Source organism: Oryzias melastigma, linkage group LG23 (genome assembly GCF_002922805.2).
Source record: "Oryzias melastigma strain HK-1 linkage group LG23, ASM292280v2, whole genome shotgun sequence".
In the NCBI taxonomy this organism is placed as follows: domain Eukaryota; kingdom Metazoa; phylum Chordata; class Actinopteri; order Beloniformes; family Adrianichthyidae; genus Oryzias; species Oryzias melastigma.
The window spans coordinates 16,839,530-16,861,000 of record NC_050534.1 but is presented as its reverse complement, the minus strand read 5'-3'; the positions used below and the strand labels follow the sequence as shown (position 1 = coordinate 16,861,000).

Genomic DNA, 21,471 nt, shown 5'->3' with positions numbered 1-21,471 from the left:
AAAAGTGCTTAATAAATAAAGCTGAGTCGTAACACTCATATTTTGTCCCAAAAAGCGGGAAAAGAAGGTGGATAATCACGAAACACTTTAGTCTACGACTTTTGGGAGTTTATTGTCATACTTGCATTTTTTTTCTATATGTTTTATGTAAAACAACTAAAAATTTGAAAGAGACTTTTATATGGACGCATGTAACAGACAATTATTAAATAGTTGTTGTTTGTACTGCAGATTATCGGGGGGGGGGGGGGCACAGGTTCTGGCAGGCTGGATCAATAGCCCCTCCCCCCTTGTTTCACATAGAATATGTGTGTGTGTGAAAAGCCCCAAAATAAAGTATGTCATAATCATATATCTTATTTTTGATACAAAATATGACCGTTATAAAACAAATCAACAATGTCTCGCCCAGGGAAACACATTCTGGCAGAGAGAACGTACCATGGCCCAACACCGCCAAACACGTCACTGTGTCTGGGTTCACCAGACTTACGGGATGGTGAGTTTCAGCATTTACTGCAGAAGCTGCGCCTGGATGAGAGCCGTTTTAAACGTTACTAACGCCTACTTGTGGCCCAACTTTAGCACAAACTCCATGGGGGGAGAATGAAAATAAATCTGGAGGATCTTTTTATTGTTTTCTCGACTAAATCTTTAATAGTTCCATGGAGCTGGAGCGATCGGCAGAGCTCGCTAGCTCGCTATGCTATCCGCTAGCCAGAGAGAGTTGGCTCAATCACTGAAGCTCCATGGGCTCTGGGACGGGTTGCTGATCTGTCCAAAGTATATCCCGCTTTCGCCCAACAGTAGCCAGGACAGTCTCCAACAAGCAAGTTAAGAAAATGTATGGAAGTTCAGGACAAAAACCCTCACATCATGCGGCCATCTTGGATTTGTTTTCTACCCACAGATTGACTCTCTGAAAACCTGATTGCTGAATTTTAGATTTTTAAAGTCTTAACGTGCTGCGTCTGAGCCCAAATCATCCTGCAAGACTTTAGATCCCGTCTGTACCTGTACTTGACTTCACAGTGAAACTCGAATCACGTCTGGTGTGAAAGCAGCAGAATTCTCTTGTCACTACCTGATCTGTACCCCAAAACCCGATCTGTACTTGTGCACAAATCTTTGCAACAGTGAAGCAGTTTGAATCAGATCTGCTCCCAGTAGCGTTTCCTGAGACTTTTGGCTCCTTTACAGTTTTATCAAAACCCCACCCCCAGATAAAACTAAACTCCAAAAGTAAAAATTCTTAATATCTTCGAGATTTATTTAGTCTTTTCAGTCTAAAACTTTTTTTTGTATTTGTATTTTCCCTCTGATTTTTCATCCACTTCCTGATTTGACCCGGTACAAGTGGGTCAAACGTCTCTTTCTTCCAAGTGTGGACTCGCTCTAACGTCTGCGTTTCGTTCCCTCTCAGAGCTGCGGGCCTCTCAGGCCTTTGAACACTACAGAATATCCGACAAGCCCATGGACTACAGGATCCTGCACATGGACGAGGACCAGGACAGGATGTATGTGGGCTGCAAGGACCACGTCCTCTCCATGGACATCAATAACATCACACATGGCACGCTGAAGGTCAGCAGATGGTTCTGGTTAGGGTCTCCTTTTTCTGATGAACCCGTTAACCAAAGCGCACCGTCAAAGATCTGCAGAGTTTTTAGCTTTCTGATTCATGATATGCAAACGACCCAACATTTATCAGCATTTAGTCTGATTCAAAAAGCTCTCCACTAATTCTGAATGCAGACGGGGGGGGTTCTCCATCTCAATGACAGGCTTAAAAGGGTACAAACAGATGGGAAAGCATTCAGCCGTTTTCCCCCCCAGAGAGCTCCACTGCAGCTATTTATTTCCCCGTAAACGTCATAATATATTCACAGACCTTTAAAGTGCCCCCCCAGGTTTGAAAACATATCCTGCTCCTCATAAGTGAGCTGTTTTAGTTCCTTTTCCCCCAATTGTTGGTATGCAAATGAGCCCATTTTTAACGTTGTGCGTTTAAATTCTGCCACCAGGTGTTCTGGCCGGCGTCTGCCAGCAAAATAGAAGAGTGTCAAATGGCGGGAAAGGACCCAACGGTAAGTACGACATTATCTTTTTTTATTAGAGCAAATATTTTAGGTGAAAATCATGAAATATTACTAATAAATAGGGAAAAAAATCAATTCTGCAATATGTCGCGATATTTTTTTTGACAATACCTATATTGATTTAAAATGCTGACAAGGAAATATTTATTAAAATATTATTTGAAAGAGTAAGCTTTTTGTCGTTATAAGACATGTAATACTTAGATTTTGACTTAATTCGACCAAACAATTGTCTGTTATCACAGATATCACGATAAGTATCGTATCGTGAGTCATGTATCGCGCTACGTATCGTATCGCCACTCTTTTGCAAATATTTCCCCTCTTACTGATAGTCAGTTAATATAGTTCAGTAAACCCTTCAAAGGTTCCTCCATTATTCATCCAAATGTCTAAACCTAACAAAATAAAAGCTTTTTTTTGTCTTTTATGGCCATTTTTGTTTTAGCGTCGACTTATTTTAATACATTTTTTCCACCGTCCTTCCTAAATCTTATTTATTTAGGCAAGATCTTCTTATTCAGATTAAAAAAAAAATATGTTTAATCTATAGTACTATTCCTGCATAAACTAATTTACTCTATACAGAAAAAAATGACCTAAACACAAGGGTAGCTGGGGGTTTCTTTGCTAAAAATGACATTAAAATAAAATAAAAGTTAAATAATGAGGTTTTAATTTAAAATCATATTTATTTTTTGGGTGTTTCACTTAAAACCCTTCAATTCTGTAAAATAATATTGAAATTTTGTATCCAATTCAGGAACCATTTTTGACAAAACATGACAAACGAACCCATACCAGCTATTTTTTTTGGTTGGGTCAAGCTTCTTCGAGTCAAAGACTTTAAAAGTTGACTAGATTGAATGGAAACTTTGCTACTTTGTGAAAAAAAAAGGTCAGTCCACTGTTACAATTCCCAGAGTCACAGCTGGATGGGTCATAAGTCAAAGGCAGCAGAACCCGAACATGACAGGCAGGGGAAGCTATCGAGTGTCTGCCACCAGATTCTGGAGGACGCAGGTGGTGGAAAAATCCTCAAGTGACTCCAAAAAGACGAACTCTGCCTGCAGGAACTGAGGTTTCAGTTTGCATGGAAAGAAATGTCAACGTTTTGACTCAGACAGGCTCAAAAATGTGAAAATAAGCCACCGGAGCAACGCTTTTACATCGCGATTTTTCTGAATAAATGTTATATGCTCATCAAATCTTTTATTAATATATGCTCCCTGTTTTAAATGAATAAACACACAGCTGTGTAATCTAGATCCCAAAGAAAAATTAAAATGAAGTAAAAATGAGCAAACAAATGGAAGAATTTTTAAAAATGTAAAGTTGTGGTTTCTCAGGAAGTATGTCAAAAGAATTATTTTGATATATTGCATATTTATTAGAAAATATTACAACTTAACGTCACTTCTTAGTTGTTAAGAGGGAAGATTTAAGTTCACATGTAAATAAAAAGAATATTTACAAAGCTTTTAAATGTTGGCAATACTAAATTAAAAAGTTATGAGAAAAAGAGGAAATTTGATCAAAATAAAGTCAGGAAGTTATAAGAAAAAAGATTAAAATTTGATCTGAATAAAATCATGAATTCATGAGAAAAAAAGACTGAAATTTGATCAAAATAAAGCCATAAAATTATAGGGAAAAGGGACAAAATTTGATTAGAAACATTTTTTAAAATTATAAAGCAAAAGGATGAAATTTTATCAGAAAAAAGTCATAAAATTGTAAGGAAAAAGACGAAATTTGATTAGAACAAAGTCGTAAAATTATGAGATAAAATGAGAAAGTTTGATCTGTCTAGAGTGATAAACGTACAAGAAAGATCCAATTTGATCAAAATAAAGTCATAAAATTATTTTAAAAAGTTAAAATTTTACTAGAATAAAGTCGTACAATTGTGGAAAAAAAGAGATTTAAATTCTGAGAAAAATTTTAGGAATTTAAATAATAAATTTGTAACTTTGTTCTTCAACAATTCATAATTTTACAAGTAAAAAAATCTTCCTTTTTTGGAGAGTAAAATGTTACATTTTGCTTTTACAGCAAAAAATCGGACATTTGTGGATGTAAATCACACCGTTCAAACATCTCCTGAATCTGCTTTCCTTTTTTTGTATATGTACTTCATTTTTCTAAAAAAGATTCCAGCTTAATCTTCAAAAAATGCCTTTGAATTTTTACTCTTGTAAAATTTTGACTTTTTCCACATCATTTTACAACTTTTTTCTTATTTATTTAACTATAGGATGGGGCTAATACTTTATGGAAGCCATCCAAACTGTCCAAACAGACAAAAAAAAGTCTCAAATTAACTTTAAAAGCCAAAAAAATAAAATTGTTCTTGGGTTCTCTAGGGTTAGATGGCTTCAATTTGAGCTTCACTTGTTGGATCCTACAAGATCTAATGAAGACAAACCACAAAAGTGATTCTGCATGTGCTTTTTTTATTCAAATCGACGTCTCCAGAGACTCATTTTCTTGTTCTTGGAGTAAAAAAAAAGGGCAAAAAGGTTAAAAGAAGAAGCTTAAACCAGATGTTAACATGTCACTAATTTGTAACGTACCACATAATCCAGCAGGATTTAACAATTTTTTCATAGAATTAAAAATAGACTCAGACATAAAGGGGTTAAAGGCCTGATCCTGCTCCCAAAGCGTCTTCCGCTGCCACCTCTGCTGCATGCCTTCCACCTCTCCATCCTCTGACTCACGCAGAGGCGAAGTATCCAGGCTTTACTTCCAGAAATAGAGAAGCTGTTTCCAGTAAACGCAGCGACTGCTGCTGCTGCTCTGAGTAATCCTGCGCCTGCTGCAGACACGCTTCCTCAAATATTTGGGCTGCTGTGGGGCCTCTCTTACCTATCATCCTCCACGCAGAGGAGCCAACTTTCTCAGCTGTTGTTATTTAAGCCTCAACTTGTCTTGTTGTTCAAATTCTTTTCTCTGATGGAATCTGTGATCTGAGAGGAAATGGTCTCACCAGAAGGGGGCGCTAGTGTAAACAAATGTAGACCGGTGAGGCTGTTTGAATCTCAGAGAAACAAAAAAGGGATTTTGTGGAGCTTTGTGATGCTCTCAGACATCAGGAAGGAGTGGCGATGAAATTAAAGAAGCAGAGATGAGATAAAGGTTCAATACCAGAGATGAGCAGGCGGCTGACCGCTCTCCTCCTGGGCTGTCAGTTTTCATCATTTGATTCCTCAAGGTTACATCAATGTCATGAGATATGGACTACATTGCATTCTCTCCCTAACAACTAAAACTAATAAAAATACTTTTTTTCTCTGAAATTGTTCAAACGCAATGCATTTTGGTCTATATTTGCAAATCTGGAGAGAATTGATGCACACTACTTTTTGCAGAGACTTCTGGGAAATTTTGGAAATCTCTCCACAACATTGCAAACACACTTATAGTGCACTGTGTAGTAAGTTGTTAACCAACCGTGGTGATGACAAACAAAGTGAGGATTTGGCTTCATCCCAAAATCAAATCAAACTTTATTTATAAAGCATTTTTCATACAAATACAATATCAAAGTGCTTTACACAATAAAAACATTTTTATAATTTAAAAACAAACACACAAAATCCCCTCCTGACCCCCACAGATACAACATAAATGGCATAAAATGATTCATAACAGAAAAGGAATAAAATATGTCAAAATAAAAAAAGATTCATAAATAAATAAACCTTAATAGATGGATATAAATCACTAAATATACATAATAAGTAACAAAAAATATGAATATGTAAAACAGTGTAATTTTCAAATAAATATATACTTAAATTTCCGCTAAAAGAAGGTTAAAAAGGCTGAAACCATTGACTGTATATGAGAACTGGACTGAGTGACTCCTCCCCCATGTGTTCCAAACAAGAAGCCAAAATCTCCCATCTTGCTCTGCTACATTTTTTAAAATCTCCTTGATTATTTTTTCTCTTTGTATATTTTCTTAATTACTGGTTATTCAAGTTATGAACGGACCAATCAGATGCCTTAATTAAAACATGTCAATCAAATGTTTGAAACATTGAATTTCTTGATTCTCCTGCTAGGGTTGTGGGCTTCCTAAAAGCTCACTCCTGATTGGCGGAAACGGTTGTCATGGAAATGTTGACTCAGACCTACTCGGACCAATCGCTGCTTACTGACATCGTCTGGTTCCAACATGGCGGCATCCGTAACGCAAAAAAAGTAGCGACTTCATTTAGTTGGAGCTGGAAATAAATCGTTTTTTATGGGTGATGTCACACTAACTCAGTCCAGTTCTCATACCTGGGCTTATACTGTGAAATTATTTTGGATAAAAATTACAATGCAATACCATAAAAACATTAATAAAAAGAAATAAAAATCCTATAAATCCTGAATTGTACAGGGAGCTGAGAGATTTCAAAATAGGTTTAATGAGTTACCACCCTCTTGTCATTGTAGTCATTGAAAGTTTGTGTCAAAGTTGAAGATATGAGACATATTTTTTTTTTTTTTTGTGGATGAATGCTACAGATCAGTGATTTCTCCAAAGTTGACAATCTTCCCTTTGTGTTTCCAGCACGGCTGTGGGAACTTCATCCGCGTGGTGCAGCCGTACAACAGAACCCACATGTACATGTGCGGCAGCGGCGCCTACAGCCCCGTCTGCGTGTACATCAACCGCGGTCGCAGACCAGAGGTGAGTTCGCCGTGATGGATTCACCTTGTTAGAGCTGCGTCTTCGCCGAAGAAATAAATCATTTGAGTCTTCAATTTGAACATCTCCGCAGCAGTGAGGGAGTTCTGTTAAAAGTCCAGGAAATGACACGTCATTACTTACATGAAACATGAAGTAAGCACTTCCTGTCTGGATGGGTAAATTTATACCGTAGGGCTTTGGAGAACAAACATAGTTTTGAGGCGGTTTGACACCAGAATCATGAGCATCACTGTAGTTCTTTGGATAATTTGGAAAATCTAGCTAAGCTAATACCACCTTAAACATGGTTTTGCAAGTGAATCTTGGTGTGGTTCCAGCAAACCAAAGAGAGGGAGTTAGTCACAATGATAAATGTGTTTCATTTCATGCAGCAAAAAGTTCAGAAATTGTGTAAAAGTTGGAAAAATTGTGTTTCCAGAGGGATGGTCAACCTCAAAAGTGCAGTGTGAAAGCTAGCCAAACTAATTACAACGTTTTTTGTATGCATCTACTTCCCAAATAAACCAGCTGTCATTAACGTGTGTGAATGCAAACTCTAGTTTGACGAGTGTTGGTCTACGTGCAAGTGAATCTTGGTGTGATTCGGCAACAGTTTGAATACTGACACCGTCTAGTATTAAAGGTAAATCACAAAAAGAAAGATGTTTTATTTTAAAAAGAAGTTTTTGTCATCTTTTAGTTAACTTCTTGAATGATGACAAACCATTTAACAGTTGTAGTAAATGACAAAAAAAACGTGTTTTTTAAGTAGAAAATTGTATTAATCACGTAAAACTAGAAAAAGTTCATGTTGAGTTGAAGGCAGGGGTCATCCTTTTTTCTCCTTCCTGTCATCAGCACAATATCACCTCCTTAAGACCATGTGTTGTAACTGCATGGTGTTACCAAGAGGATGGTCACTCTCAAAAGTGCAGTGTGAAAGCTAGCCAAACTAATTTGGTTTTCTTCCTAAATAAATCATTAGAGTGTGTTTGTATTTGGTTTGTCAGATCCAGTTGGTGAAAAAAAGAAAAAATACATTTTTTTGGATTTCACATGAATGAACTCAGTCAGTTCAATTCTCAGTTTTTGTTCTTCTTATTTTTTTTTATTGGTTTATTTGGTTTATTTTATACTTGGTTTAAATTTAGCAAACTAAAATGTATTTTTTTAACTTAACTTGATTTGAAAACCTTGATTAAAGTTTTTTTTTTAAATTATGGTAATGCCCTTTTTTAAATTTTAAATTTTTTTTAAGTTTCTCCATCGTTGATTATGTAAGAAAATCATGAATATTTCAGGTTCTAAAAAACTGCAACGTCATGTTACATTGCATCCATAACGCAAGTTCTGTTCGCAAAAGTTTTGTGTCAGATACTGAAGTTTCTGATTTAGATTCTATTATTGTTACAAAATGCCTTTTCATTTTAAACTCAGGTAAGTGATGCTGTTTTCATCAATGAACTAATGTCCCCCTACAGGTGGAGATTGGAATTGCGGCTTATCTGTGATGCGATTTTAGCAGGAAAGATTCAAATATTTTTTGTTGTGATTAAAACACATTTTTTATTAGTTTGTTATAGTTATGGGTTATGATTTCACAGGTAAATCTTTGTGGTTTTTGTCTCTAATTTACTATTTTTCTGTGTTTCTCTTCAATTATTCAGCTTTAATTCTCCAAATACTGGGAGTTGTCTCATATTTTTAAAAAACAGCAAATTCTCTTGTGTTTTGTACCTGAACTGGACAGTCTCAAACCACGGTTTGATGTGCCTTCTTTGCAGCAATCAAACATTTCCTGACCTCTAAACACTGAAAATGAAGCTGTAGATGAGATAACCACGGCCTTCTAAATTGCTATAATCACAATGCGTCTCATATTGAATATCATGCTGGATTTTAAGTGTCACCATATGGTTTTCAAAGTGTGTAACTTGATAGGAGCCAGGTGTCAAGGAAGGCCGCTTGATTAGGATAAGAGGGAGAAAATGAAGGTCTCCTGTCAAGGACTGCAGAAAAAGAAGAAATCTTAATGATTGAAGAATCTTCATCTGCAGAAAGCCGCCAAACACTCCCCGTCGCAGAAAGCAGGCGCTCTCCTCGTCGCAGAGCTTTTTATCATTCAGGGTTTTTGTTTGAAAGGCAGGCGCAAACTCTTTTTTTTTAAACATGTCACTGGAGATCTGTGAAGTGTAAAAAGATGTTATGGAGAGGAGACAGCCACCTCAGAGAGAACCTGTGCTTTTATAAGTGATATGGATTTGTTGGAGAAACAGAGACGCCTTTTTATATTTTTACATTTTGTCTCAGTAAATCAACAATAAAGTCACACTGGAGCTGAAGAAATGTGGATCAGTCCCCAGATTTGCCACATGGAGGGGTTGAAACTTGGCAGCTCCTCCACCTGAAACGGACAGATGGTGCATCTATGGAACACATCAGCAGAGAAATTCCTCTTCCTCCAGACTGGAATGTTTCATTAAGAGGCCACATGGTCCGTAGAGGCTCCGCTGCCTCGGCGTGCCCAAAAGGAAACCAGGCTAGCTCTCCATTCAGTCAGTTTTAATGTGCTGTGTTTCACTAAATGGATCTATTTTCTTTTCTTTTTCCTTTTTTCTGTGACAGGAACAAGTGTTCTTCATCGACTCCCGGAGTGAATCGGGAAAAGGGAGATGTTCCTTCAATCCTCAAGTGAATACAGTCTCTGTCATGATCAGTAGGTTCCTTCGTCTGCCTCTACGGCTCATATCTACTCTGTTTTTTGTGAATTTGCTACATCTTGGTTTCAAATCTGATGGTAATCTTATGTGTTTTAGTTTTGATTTTTATTTAACTCAAATTTTATTGGTAGAAATCAGAGAAAAAAAATCAACTTCACCAGTTTTTAGATGTTCTGTTTGGCTGTCCTTTCATCATTTATAAGTGGATGATCAAAAGTTCTATATTTTGTAAGAAAAAAACATTGCCAACAGAGTGCTACAAAATAAAAATAAAAATTCTTAAGGTGGTGGCGTATTTCTGCGTTTTTAGGGTTTGGTATATAAAAGCATATATTAATGCAAAGACGATCCCTATAACTAAAGAATTATTGCAGGTGACATGAAATAACGTATGTCTCCATGACCTAACGTAGCTCTTGTACCTTTTACGCAAATAATATGTGGTGCATTCACACACAGCAAATTTGCATCTGTCACCCTTCTTTTGGCGCGCGTCTACCTTAAAATGTCCTTGACGTCCTGGGCGCAGAGCAACCTCCAAAGCTTTTCTGGATTTCATTCGTTGCCACATCGTGGAAAACATGGATGATGTTGAGCGAGTAGCTTGGTTTATATGTTCTAGAGAGATCTACAGAGGCAAGCACATCGCCATGTCTGGGTCCACCAGATCGTTTAGAGCAGCTGCACCTGAATGACGACTATTTTAAGCTTTTCTTCCTTTGTGTGGCCCAGTTTGAAGAATTTCCATCCCTCATTTACATATGGAGGATCTTTTTTATTATTGTCTAGATGAAAATAAGAAAAACATCATAAACTCATGGGGCTAGAGCAATCGCATCCACAATTAGAGGACCCCTGGAGCTCGCTAGCTCGCTACGCTGTCCACCGGGCGACTGGCTAGCTAGCATAGCGGGCTTGATTGCACCAAATCCATGGGCTCTATGACAGGCTGGCGACCTGTCCAGGATATATCCCACCTTCACCCATCATTAACCAGGACAGTCTTTGGCAACCCCACGGCCCTAACAGGTTAAGAAAATGGATGGAAATTCAGGACGAAATCCTTGCATGGAGCGGCCATTTTGGATTTTTTCTTTTACCTGTTGATCGAGTCACTGAAAACAAAACATGCACAAAGCTGAGTCCCTGATTGGATGAAGTGCCAATTCAACCTTGCCACGACTGCCACCAAAATCATGCCGCAGTACTTCAGATCACATCTGTACATTAACTTAACATTGAAACTCGTTGCGCCTGTCGTGTGAATCGCGTCGTGTGAACGCAGAAAAATTGATTCAAACTGCTTTTCTCCATGTAAGAATCTGTTGGTTTTTGGTCAAATTTGGCTCCTTTTCTCCATGTAAAACACGTAGTGGTTTACATTACTTGAAGTAACACTTTACTGCAGTAAAGTACTGCATATTGACACAAAGCTATTCTTTTTAAAACAAAATTTGATGAATTGCATCAATTGCAAAAACACTTTACGACTGTAAAATGTAGCATGTTGATGAAAAGCTGCTTTTCTCCTCATCATAATACATTACTTTACATTAATTACATAAGACATTACTATCCTAAAAAGTTGCATATTAGAGTAAAGCTGCTTCTGTTCTTGGCAGAATTTGCTGGTTTATGCTAATTGCGTAAAGACTTTGCTACAGTAAAGTGTGGCATACTGGCACAAAGCTGCATTTTAAGGCTTATTTTTCAAATTTGTGTCCATTTTTGAAAAGACTAAAAAAATCAATACTTTCGAGTCACTTTTATTATTTTAAATATATGTTGTTCTCTGAATTAATACATTTTGTTCATTGTGTTACAGAAAAATAAATCTATTATAAGTGACTTCAATGAGTGTCAAATTCAGACGATTCAAGCTCATTTTACAGCAGTTTAGAAAAGTCGTCTCCTGTGAAAAGACGAAGACGTTTTTTTTTTGTTTGCACACTTTAAACACAGGAGCCGGTGTCTCCTTCAGCCCAAACCTCTGATCCCTGCTCAGATGACGGGTGTTGGGTTGCTCTGCTCCCCGACACCCGAGCATCGCTGTGTCAGCAGCAGCTCGTCAGGGGAAGAGCGAGAGAGCTCTGCCAGATCCAGAGGAGATCGGGTTCTGTCAGAGTGGAGAGGACGCTCCTCAGAGACTAGGGACTCAATTAAAACTTTGTTTCTGCTCTTCGTCCATTTGATTCGACCCCTCTGTGACTGTCTGAGGCCTGTCAACACTCGGGCTTTGTGGGAATACACGACTATACAACTAAGAAAACACACAGCCGCGAGCTAATAGATGATGAACTGATAGCGTACAGGAGATGACATGAGGCCCCCATTAGATAAAAGACTATTTCTACTAGAAAAGTTGTATTACCTACAGCAATGGTAATGAGAATGCTTTTCGCTGAAAGTAGTTGCTGAAACTTTTTGCTGAAAATAGTGACATAATTTCCTGGAGGGATTTGCTGACAATGCAAAAGCTATTCGCAAAATGTTCAATTAGCTAAAAGACAGGAAATGTTATTAAAGAACTACAAAAGAGCGCTGAAGTTTACCTATATTTCTGAAAATTTGTTGTAAAATTGTTTAAAAATCCCTAATAAATGCCAATTTTGCGAAAACGTTGTGTCTAACTTAAATATGAGCTAAACTTCAATTTAGCCAAAAAAGCTATCTCGTTGGCTAAATACTAGCTTAACTCAAAAATAGCATAAAATTCCTGTGAAAACTAAATTAGTCAATAATGTTAGCCTGTTGCTAAAATAGAAGCTAAGCTCTGAATTGGCCTATAAAAGCTTCAGTGGATAACAAACTAGCCAAAATCATTAGCCTGTTGCTAAAATATTAGCTAAACTCTTAATTCCCCTATAAAAACCTCTGAAGATGCCAAATTAGCCAAAAAAGCTAGCACGTTGCTTAAATACTGGCTAAACTCCAAAATATCCTAAAAATCCTCGGTAAACTAAAGTAGTCAAAAACTTTAGCATGTTGCTAAAATGTTAGCTATACTCGAAATTAGCAAAAAAAAAACCTCAATAGATAACAAATTAGCCAAAAAAGCTAGCACATTACTTAAATACTAGCTAAACTCCAAAATAGCTTTAAAATCCTCAGTAAACTAAATTAATCAAAAACGTTAGCATGTTGCTAAAATATTAGGTAAACTCCATATTTTTTTTTAATTATTATAAAAGATTAAAAAATAGCCCATGAATATTTATTAGACTTGTTGCTAATCTGCCTAAAATTTTGAAATTTGAAGACTTTCTCAGTCATTTTCTATAAGTCATATTTAGCTCAATATTTCAAAAACTATATACAAGCAGTAACATGCTGAACGTTTTGATACTAAGAATGTTGAAATTGCTGAAAATGTGATTGAGTTTTTACGTGCTGAAAAAGGAGAATCTCAATTTTTTGAATTCTTGGGAGGAAGCATGCAAATAATTAAATCTGATGTGAACATGGTTAGTGTTTAGGATGAGAACTTGTCAGACCAAGTTGTTTGTGTGCACACAGACCAGGAGCTCTTCTCAGGCATGTACATCGACTTCATGGGGACAGATGCTGCCATCTTCAGGAGCTTGACCAAGAGGAACCCGGTGCGGACAGATCAGCACAACTCCAAGTGGCTCAGCGGTGAGGATCTTTCAACGTCCTAATAAACCTGGTGAATGAACTGTAATAAGGCCTCTTGTCTCTGCTTTTTATCAGAGCCTTTCTTCATCGATGCCCATCTGATTCCGGATGGAACAGACCCGAATGACTCAAAACTCTACTTCTTCTTCCGGGAAAGGCTGACGGACAACAGCGGGAACACTAAAAATATCCACACCATGGTTGCCAGAGTGTGTCCAGTAGGTGCCCTTTGCTTTAGCACGATTGATCCATCCTCCAATGTGTTTGCTATCAAGTTGCTATGTATATCTTATGTCTGCAGAACGACATCGGAGGACAGCGGAGCCTCGTGAACAAGTGGACCACCTTCCTCAAAGCCAGGATGGTGTGTTCCGTGTTGGAGGAGGACGGCACAGAGACCCACTTTGATGAACTCGGTATGTCCAAACTGACACTTGTTTATGTCTCCTGGTCACTTGGCCCATGTGAGATGTATGAGTAACATTTGTGGTTCTAAAATTATCTGAGCAAGTCTTCCTCACTTTTCTCCATAAACAGTTCTATGTTTTGTCTGGATTGGGATTTAAGCCCCTTTGACTAACTTCATAACAGCTGCCATGTTGTTTTTGGTGCTCCTAAGTTCCATTCTGACCACATTAGTCCAGTATTTTCATAACATGGAATCCATCTATTGATTCAACAGGCTCCATCTATCATTAGAGACGTGTAATAAGTCATGCACACATGGCTTTTTGGCAATCCGTGCCAGCAAGAAGAAGTGGGAAATTTGTTGCAGATTTTTACAAGAAAAGGCACTTGCAATTATCCATGTAAGCACATGTGTGTTTCCCCTCACAGAGAGTGTGTTTTTGCTGGAAACGGAGCAACCCAAGGGCCTGTTGGTGTTCGGAGTCTTCACATCTACTAGGTAAGACGGATGCAGCCGACTGTGACATTCCTCGCAGGCCTCGGTGGTCATGTGAATGTCTGCAGAAGAAGATGCATCTGCAAACATGGAGACATCACATGTCATGTTGGACAACAGCTGTGATGAGCAATTATACATCCTCCTGGTTGCTTTACCATATGGCTTCCATTTTGATGTTCTTTCCTTTGGAGGGGCTGTTGTCCGCGGTGATAGTGTGACAGGAAATCTGCTGCTGGATGTCTTCCAGAACCATGGTCTGAGTGTTCTGATGCTGCTGAGGTTTAAGTGTTCCCAGCAGTATTCTTCGGCGCAAGGATAATTTTAATGTGACACTTTTATGTGTAGGCAAATTCCAATCCCTTTTGTGCACTAAACCAACTGTCATGTTAATCTTTTATATATATATGTGTGTGTGTGTGTATACATTTATATTAACTATAACAATTTGAACAGTTTGAGACTTGAGAATACTCAAGGTCGTATCATACTGCCCCTATGGACCATTTGGGCATTGTTCACGTATGTGATTTCGGTCTTTTGTGATCCGTCAAGGGTCTCAACAAACAGGTCTTTACGTGATTGTGGCTTTGTGTGTACTTTACATAGGTTATACTCAATTATTACGTAAACTTTATTCAATTGTGCGTGATTTTTGCAAGATGCCTGGGCAAATCTATGACTCTCCACGATCGTTCCACGTATGTCTAATTAACTTTTTATGCATCTACCTGCAACAGGGTTCTTTGATTTGGAAGTGTGTGGAGACAGGACACCCGGGACTACAGTTCAAAGGGGAGCAAAAAATATACATTTATTGTATTTAACAGGGGTGGGTGGGTCCTTAATCTGTCAGTTTGCTGGAGTCAGGAGCCTGTCAAAAAGATAAAATACCTAAGAAGTTTGTAAGACTTAAACACAAGGCTCTACAAAATATAAGATAAAAATACACAATAATAAAATAATACATTATAGTGTGCAATTAAAAGAATGGCTCTGGGGACTTCAAAGAATCCCTCCTGGGTTCCTAAAACGAGATAAATAAGCGACAGAGGTATAGAAGAGGGGCGGATCACAACTACAGCCTTCTGCGTTCCAACGTTTCTTTTCAAATAATTTGTAAGAAGCTTGTTCAGTATTGTTTGGTTGAGCAGAAGAGCTAAGGATTTGTTCCAAAAAACTTTGCCAAAGCTTTTCCTCCAAACTCAAACAGCTTTCTCTCTAATAAATTGTGTTTTCAGCTTCTAGAGTTACCACAAACTGCTTTCCAAATTTGCAAAAGGAAATAGAGATGTACGTCTTTAAAAACACACACGCTGAGACAGATTGTTGCAGCAAATAAATAATTTTCCCATTATGCATTTCATTAGTTTTCATGATACATGTTGTTAATAAAACTTAATTTTCAGGTCAATTTACAATAATTCTTGCACTGAGAATTTCTTCATTCCAAAAGATTTATGAGGAAAGTATGTTTTTCAACTCTGCCTTAACTAACATTTGTTCTCACATTAAATTGTAAAATTATAATTTTTGATGGAATTATCCATCCGATTTAACTGTTAGAAACAAGATCATTCAACAAATAGCTAACCTTACGTGAGATTTAAATCTCTGCTTACATGGGTTTGTCAATACCGCACATACCGGTTCACTAAAGAGTACAGAAAATCTGCTGTTTGTGTGTCCAGACCAATCAGGGAGATTCTTTTTGGTGTCTGAGCTTAATATTAAAGCAGTATCCACTCAGTGTTTTTTCTTCCATCTCTGCACAAACCACGTTCTTCCTCTCCCAACAAAGATCCTTTCATGTGCTAAGCAGCGTCGTTTTAACAGTCAGACAAAACCACATCACAGACCAGGAGGGAAAAAGGTGAGCTGCTCTCACTGGCGCGTGACAACATCTCCTCCCAGACTCCAGAACTCCATCTTAAAAGACGACCGCAGCATGTCACAGTAACGTTTCATTCACCACCCGCCTCTTCTTTCCTCAGCTCTGTTTTTAAAGGCTCAGCGGTGTGCGTCTACAACATGGCCGACATCCTCACTGTCTTTAACGGGCCCTTCGCTCACAGAGAGGGGCCTAATTTTCAGTGGGTGGCATTCCAGGGCCGGATCCCCTACCCAAGACCTGGAACTGTAAGTCCATTTTAGACCTTTGGTTACTGAGGGGTGGGCAAATTTAAATATTATGACATTAAAAGAAGAAAACTAACTATGATCGCCTTCTGCAGGAGCAAAATTACTTATTCAAGACATTATTGATTAACTTTGAAATAACTGAATAAAAAAATTTATTAGACCCATTTTCAGCATAATTCTACGTGTCTGTCATGAATGTAAATTGACTACAATCTGGTGAATTTGTGAAAGTTTACTGTTGTAGAAGTGCCATTGTAAACTCAAGAAAATTATGGACGAATTAATTTTTTTATACACACATGTATATATGCATATATATATATATATATATATATATATATATAGATAGAGAGAGAGAGAGAGAGAGAGAGAGAGAGAGAGAGATAGATATATAGATATATAAAGTAATTGTTTCAATATTTCATCCATCCATCTTCTTGACCGCTTTGTCCCTTTCGGGGTCGCGGGGTGCCGGGGCCTATCCCGGCTACTGAAGGGCGAAGGCGGGGTACACCCTGGACAGGTCGCCAGTCCATCGCAGGGCTTATTTCATTATTTAGTGTGTATATATGTATATACATTTCTATATATAAACCTATATACACACACTAAATAATATATATATATATATATATATATATATATATATATATATACGCGCAGTGCCAGAAACAGCTAATATACTTCGAAGGACCCTCAAGCTCCCAGGCATCTGGTAGAGGACCCGAGCTTGGAGGAGAAACAACCAGCGGAGGGTGAGAGGGGAGTTTTCTTTTATGTTTTGTTTATTTTTAATACTGTGCAAAGAGTGTTCAGTGTGTCTTTAGTGACTGTTCCAGTTCGTCACAATAACTCAAACATTTCAAGATGCTTGTATGAAATTTTTTTGTCCGAAGGAGGTGCTGCGGTGATCAAGTGTATCTCCACACCTGATCGCTCCTCTTACCATGCAAAATAAAATAGCATCAGCTCACTCAGAAGTTGTTGAAAAGAATCCTGATAAAATGACGAAGATAATCGCTGAGAATAATTATCACCCTGAGAAGGGGCTTAGTATTTAATGAAGGAGGTAGCATGTGCTAGTGGTTTTGAGACACAATGAGACTGAGTGACACTCTACATAAAGTAGGCCTAAGCTGCCACTGCAGTAGTCTTTAGTTTTAAATTTAAAAAAAAGAAACTTTTTACACTGAGCAATACTCCAATGTTCTCCAAAAATGTTTTACAAAGCTTGAACATATGTGTTTTTGATGAGTATGAATCAGTAATAAACATTCTTCGGCCACGGAGGTGGGGTGAGACTGGGTTGGGGGAAGGGGGTTTCCTCTGGATTTGCGCATTTGAGGAATTTGCGGAATACCTCAACCCAACAAAAAAAGGGGGGTTACTGTATATATGTATACTCTGAAAGTTAGTGTGAATATATACAGTATATACATATATATACGTAAACGGTATATATGTACATATAAAGTACATACATATGCACATTTTATATGTACATATATACCCTTTAAGTATATATATGTATATGTATGTATGTAAATTCTCTATATACATTGATACTGTTTACATATATATATATATAATATATACATATATACCGTTTAAGTATATATATATATATGTGTGTGTATATTCTCTATATACATTTATACAGTTTACACACACACACACACACACACACACACACATATATATATATATATATATATATATATATATATATATATATATATATATTGTTTACCTTTGTCATACTATATTTTTCTGATAATATACAGATTGTTTTCAACTTTTTTGTATTTGATCTTTGAGATGTCACAAAATTAAAGTTTTGTTTTTTTTATTATTATTATTATTCTAAGCCATTTAAAGTTGCTACTGTTATTCCAGTATTATAACCTAATTTCTGACTGAAGACCCTGTGTTTCCGCAGTGTCCCGGTGGAGCGTTCACTCCTGACTTACACACAACAAAGGAGTTCCCAGACGACGTGGTGAACTTTGTCCGCAACCATCCGGTCATGTTCAACCCCATCTACCCGGTGGGGAGGAGGCCTCTGGTGGTTCGCACCAATACCGGCTACAGATACACCTCTGTGGCCGTGGACCAGGTCCTGGCTGCTGATGGCAGCTACCAAGTGCTTTTCCTGGGGACAGGTACACAATCGTACAACCTGCTGAGTGTGGGGAACAGGACAAGTCTCTTTGCTCCAATCAAAGTTTGTATTAATTAAACCACAATGTAGACAAGGGAAATTTCACAATAAAATGTCATGTTAGATACAAGCAGAATAATAGTTTACAAACTTTTTTTTTTTAAATAAGAAATTAAAGACATATTGTAATAGTCTAAAATGTGGTGAAAGCATGAATTGAGTTTCAAATTAATACAAAGTATTTAAATTAATTTAGTAGAAATAGTTGAGGAAAAGGTGATTTTAAATATCAATTTGCATGATTTATGTGGGGAACCGGCAACACTGGCCTGATGACAAAAGTATAATAAATATAAGTTAATGATTGGGCACAGATGTTGCACAGCAGGTTGCCAAACACCTGATTCGGTTCTTTTTGCATCAGACTTTCCGCTGATGTCAGTAAATGATTTTTGGACTCCAATTGATGTAACTGTTTATCAGATAAACAGATAATAAAGTCGTTGCAGCGAAACATGAAGAGCACGCTAAACGTGAACAATGGAAATGTCTCGGGGAGATAGGAGAGGGGACTTTGGGCCTTTAATTTGTTGAATAAGGCGAGAGAGACTGACGGAGTTTAAAGACAAACTAAAAAAAATAAATGTGGATTTTAAAATGCAACAAATACATTTTAATAATGACCAGTTATACCTTAAAGTTTTCAACAAAGCAAACAAGGAGGTATAAGGGTGAAGGTTTTGATTGAAGAAACAAGAATCTGTTTTTCTTCCCGCCTGTTTTGATGCTTTTACCAGAGTTCCGTTTATTTCTGAGCAGAAAAAAATGTCTGCTTTTCCTGCCTAAACACATCCATGTGTGCACATTAGTATTCTGCAAACTGCTCAGGGACTCTCTGCAGTCTCTGCTTGTGTTTACCGAGCAGCCTTCTCCAGTCTGGTCCTTCTGCCTGAATTCTTGAGGAGCGGCCAGCGCCGGCTCATCATATCTGCTCCAAGAAGGGGCGGGGGGGTTGCTTTTATCAAGCACTTTGCAGGAGCTGTTATTAGCTCTTATTTTGATAGTGCCTCTCTTGTCGTACCTGTCCTCCCTGTAGATAACTTAAGATGTCTCTGCGGTCGTAGCTGTGGACAGCCTAATTTATAAGCATGGACAAAAGAAAAACAGACCTCAGACTAAGTGATCTGTTTTTTTTCACTGCCTGCTGATTGTTGAGACGAACATGTGTGGTTTCAACTCACAGCCTCTCTTTCTGCACCCAGACAAAGGTACAGTTCAGAAGGTGATCGCACTGCCAAGCAATCACTCCCTGCATGAAGATCTGATCCTGGAAGAGCTGGAAGTGTTTAAGGTGTGCTGGCCTTGTACTTACCTTTTGTTTTATCATTTCTATCTAGCTTGGCTGCAGCACAAAAGCAGACAGATAAAAGCTGGGTGGCGCTCATGACGTTGATGGGAAGCATGCTAGTGTTCAGGAGAAGTCTCGCCCCGAGTAAACCTCCACACGTGTATGAGATCAGGAAAAGGGCGATCGCCCTGCGATGGAAAACGCAGATGCTTTGATCTGCAGCTGCAGTTGTCCTTCAGACTGACAGATTTTCTAGAAAAGGGGGGGATAAAAAGCTCAGTTAATACAAGAAATGTACAATTAAAATCATTAAATGTGTTTTTAATCCATTTTAATTTTTATTTTTTGTTTATTAATATACATTTTTATTTCATTTTTCTTATCTTGGGGTAATTCTTAATTGTTTTTATTAATTCCATTGTATCTAATGGTATTGTGAGGATTATGTTGTGTATATATATATATATATAATTATGCTGCAATTGCGCTGTAATCTTTGAGGAGTTTAAAGTTAAAGTTGACTTGATTTAGGAATAAATGTCTTGTAGAATAATGAAAGATTTAATTTTAGAAATCATCTTTGATGCATTCAAGACCAAAGATACCAATGTACATTTGATCTAAACTAGGTTGAATAAAGTTATAAACAATAGAAATTTTACTTTTACCCATTTTTATGTTAGATTTTTTTATCTTTCAAAGTACAACTTGATGTCATCAGCATAAAAATAAATATTTACATATTATTTATAGCACACATTTTTTAAAACAAATGTATATATTGCATGCTGAATAGAATAGAATACTGTTTTTTTGTCATTGCACAATCGTAAAATGAAATTAAAAAAATGCATGGGGTTTAGCACATAGCCCTGTGGTACACCATAAATAATTGTGGTACATGAATTTACAAAAAAAACATAATAAAAGTACAACATAAACCAGCTTAATCCAAATAATAAATATCAAAATCATGTATCGGTTACATTTAGATTACTATTTATTAGCATGATTATTACCATGCTTTAATTTTCTACTATAGTGTTTCTTTTCTAGGTCACATTTTTAATATGTTAACAGTAAAATGATGAGAGGTACTTTCCTTTTTTTCCAGAACCAAGCTCCTGTTACAAACCTACGGATATCCTCCAAAAAAGTAAGTGTGCCTAATAACCCCTCCTGTGTATTTAGTGATATTGACCCATTTTAATGAGGAAGCCGTGGCCGCTGTGCAGTGTCAATAAGCCGCCCCGGTGGTGAGGAAATAATAATAATAATAATAAGCCATAATTGTTTCTGCTCTCCGCCTCATTTTCCTGTCAGACTTATTAAGACAAACAAAAGGAGTCTGACATTTGAACTGTTTGCTTTGCAGCACCAGCTGTACGTCAGCTCAGAGTTCGGGGTCTCCCAGGTCTCCCTGCACCGTTGCCATGCCTACGGCTCGGCGTGCGCCGACTGCTGCCTCGCCAGAGACCCCTACTGCGCCTGGGACGGCCTGAGCTGCTCCCGCTTCTATCCCACTGGAAAAAGGTGGTCCAAATCTTTGATCCCCACCAATGTTTGTTGTTCCACAATGTCCTTGTGTGTTCATGGATGTTGACACTGCTGCTTTTCTGGGCCTTTACAAGCATAGAAATATGAGTGTAGATATTTCACCTGCTTTGAAGGGAAAAAAGTTCTTAACAAAAATTGAATTCTGGTGGATCATGGAGATATCTCAGTTTGTCTCAGCTCCAGCTGGTGTTTTTTTTCTCCTATTGTTCATACA

The 21,471-nt window shown here is 37.6% G+C and overlaps 1 protein-coding gene across 1 annotated transcript in view; it reads left to right on the top strand.

Moving 5' to 3' along the window:
• The window catches only part of sema3c (sema domain, immunoglobulin domain (Ig), short basic domain, secreted, (semaphorin) 3C), a gene marked incomplete at its 5' end in the record, with an annotated part of 54,586 nt that overhangs the window by 25,457 nt on the left and 7,658 nt on the right, over positions 1 to 21,471 (top strand). The window contains 13 exon segments of the mRNA XM_024288867.1: positions 1,424 to 1,584; positions 2,025 to 2,087; positions 6,670 to 6,789; positions 9,415 to 9,505; positions 13,026 to 13,145; positions 13,221 to 13,363; positions 13,447 to 13,561; positions 13,983 to 14,052; positions 16,044 to 16,188; positions 18,131 to 18,353; positions 19,615 to 19,703; positions 20,815 to 20,856; positions 21,076 to 21,233. Coding sequence (XP_024144635.1) covers positions 1,424 to 1,584; positions 2,025 to 2,087; positions 6,670 to 6,789; positions 9,415 to 9,505; positions 13,026 to 13,145; positions 13,221 to 13,363; positions 13,447 to 13,561; positions 13,983 to 14,052; positions 16,044 to 16,188; positions 18,131 to 18,353; positions 19,615 to 19,703; positions 20,815 to 20,856; positions 21,076 to 21,233 — 1,540 coding nt within the window.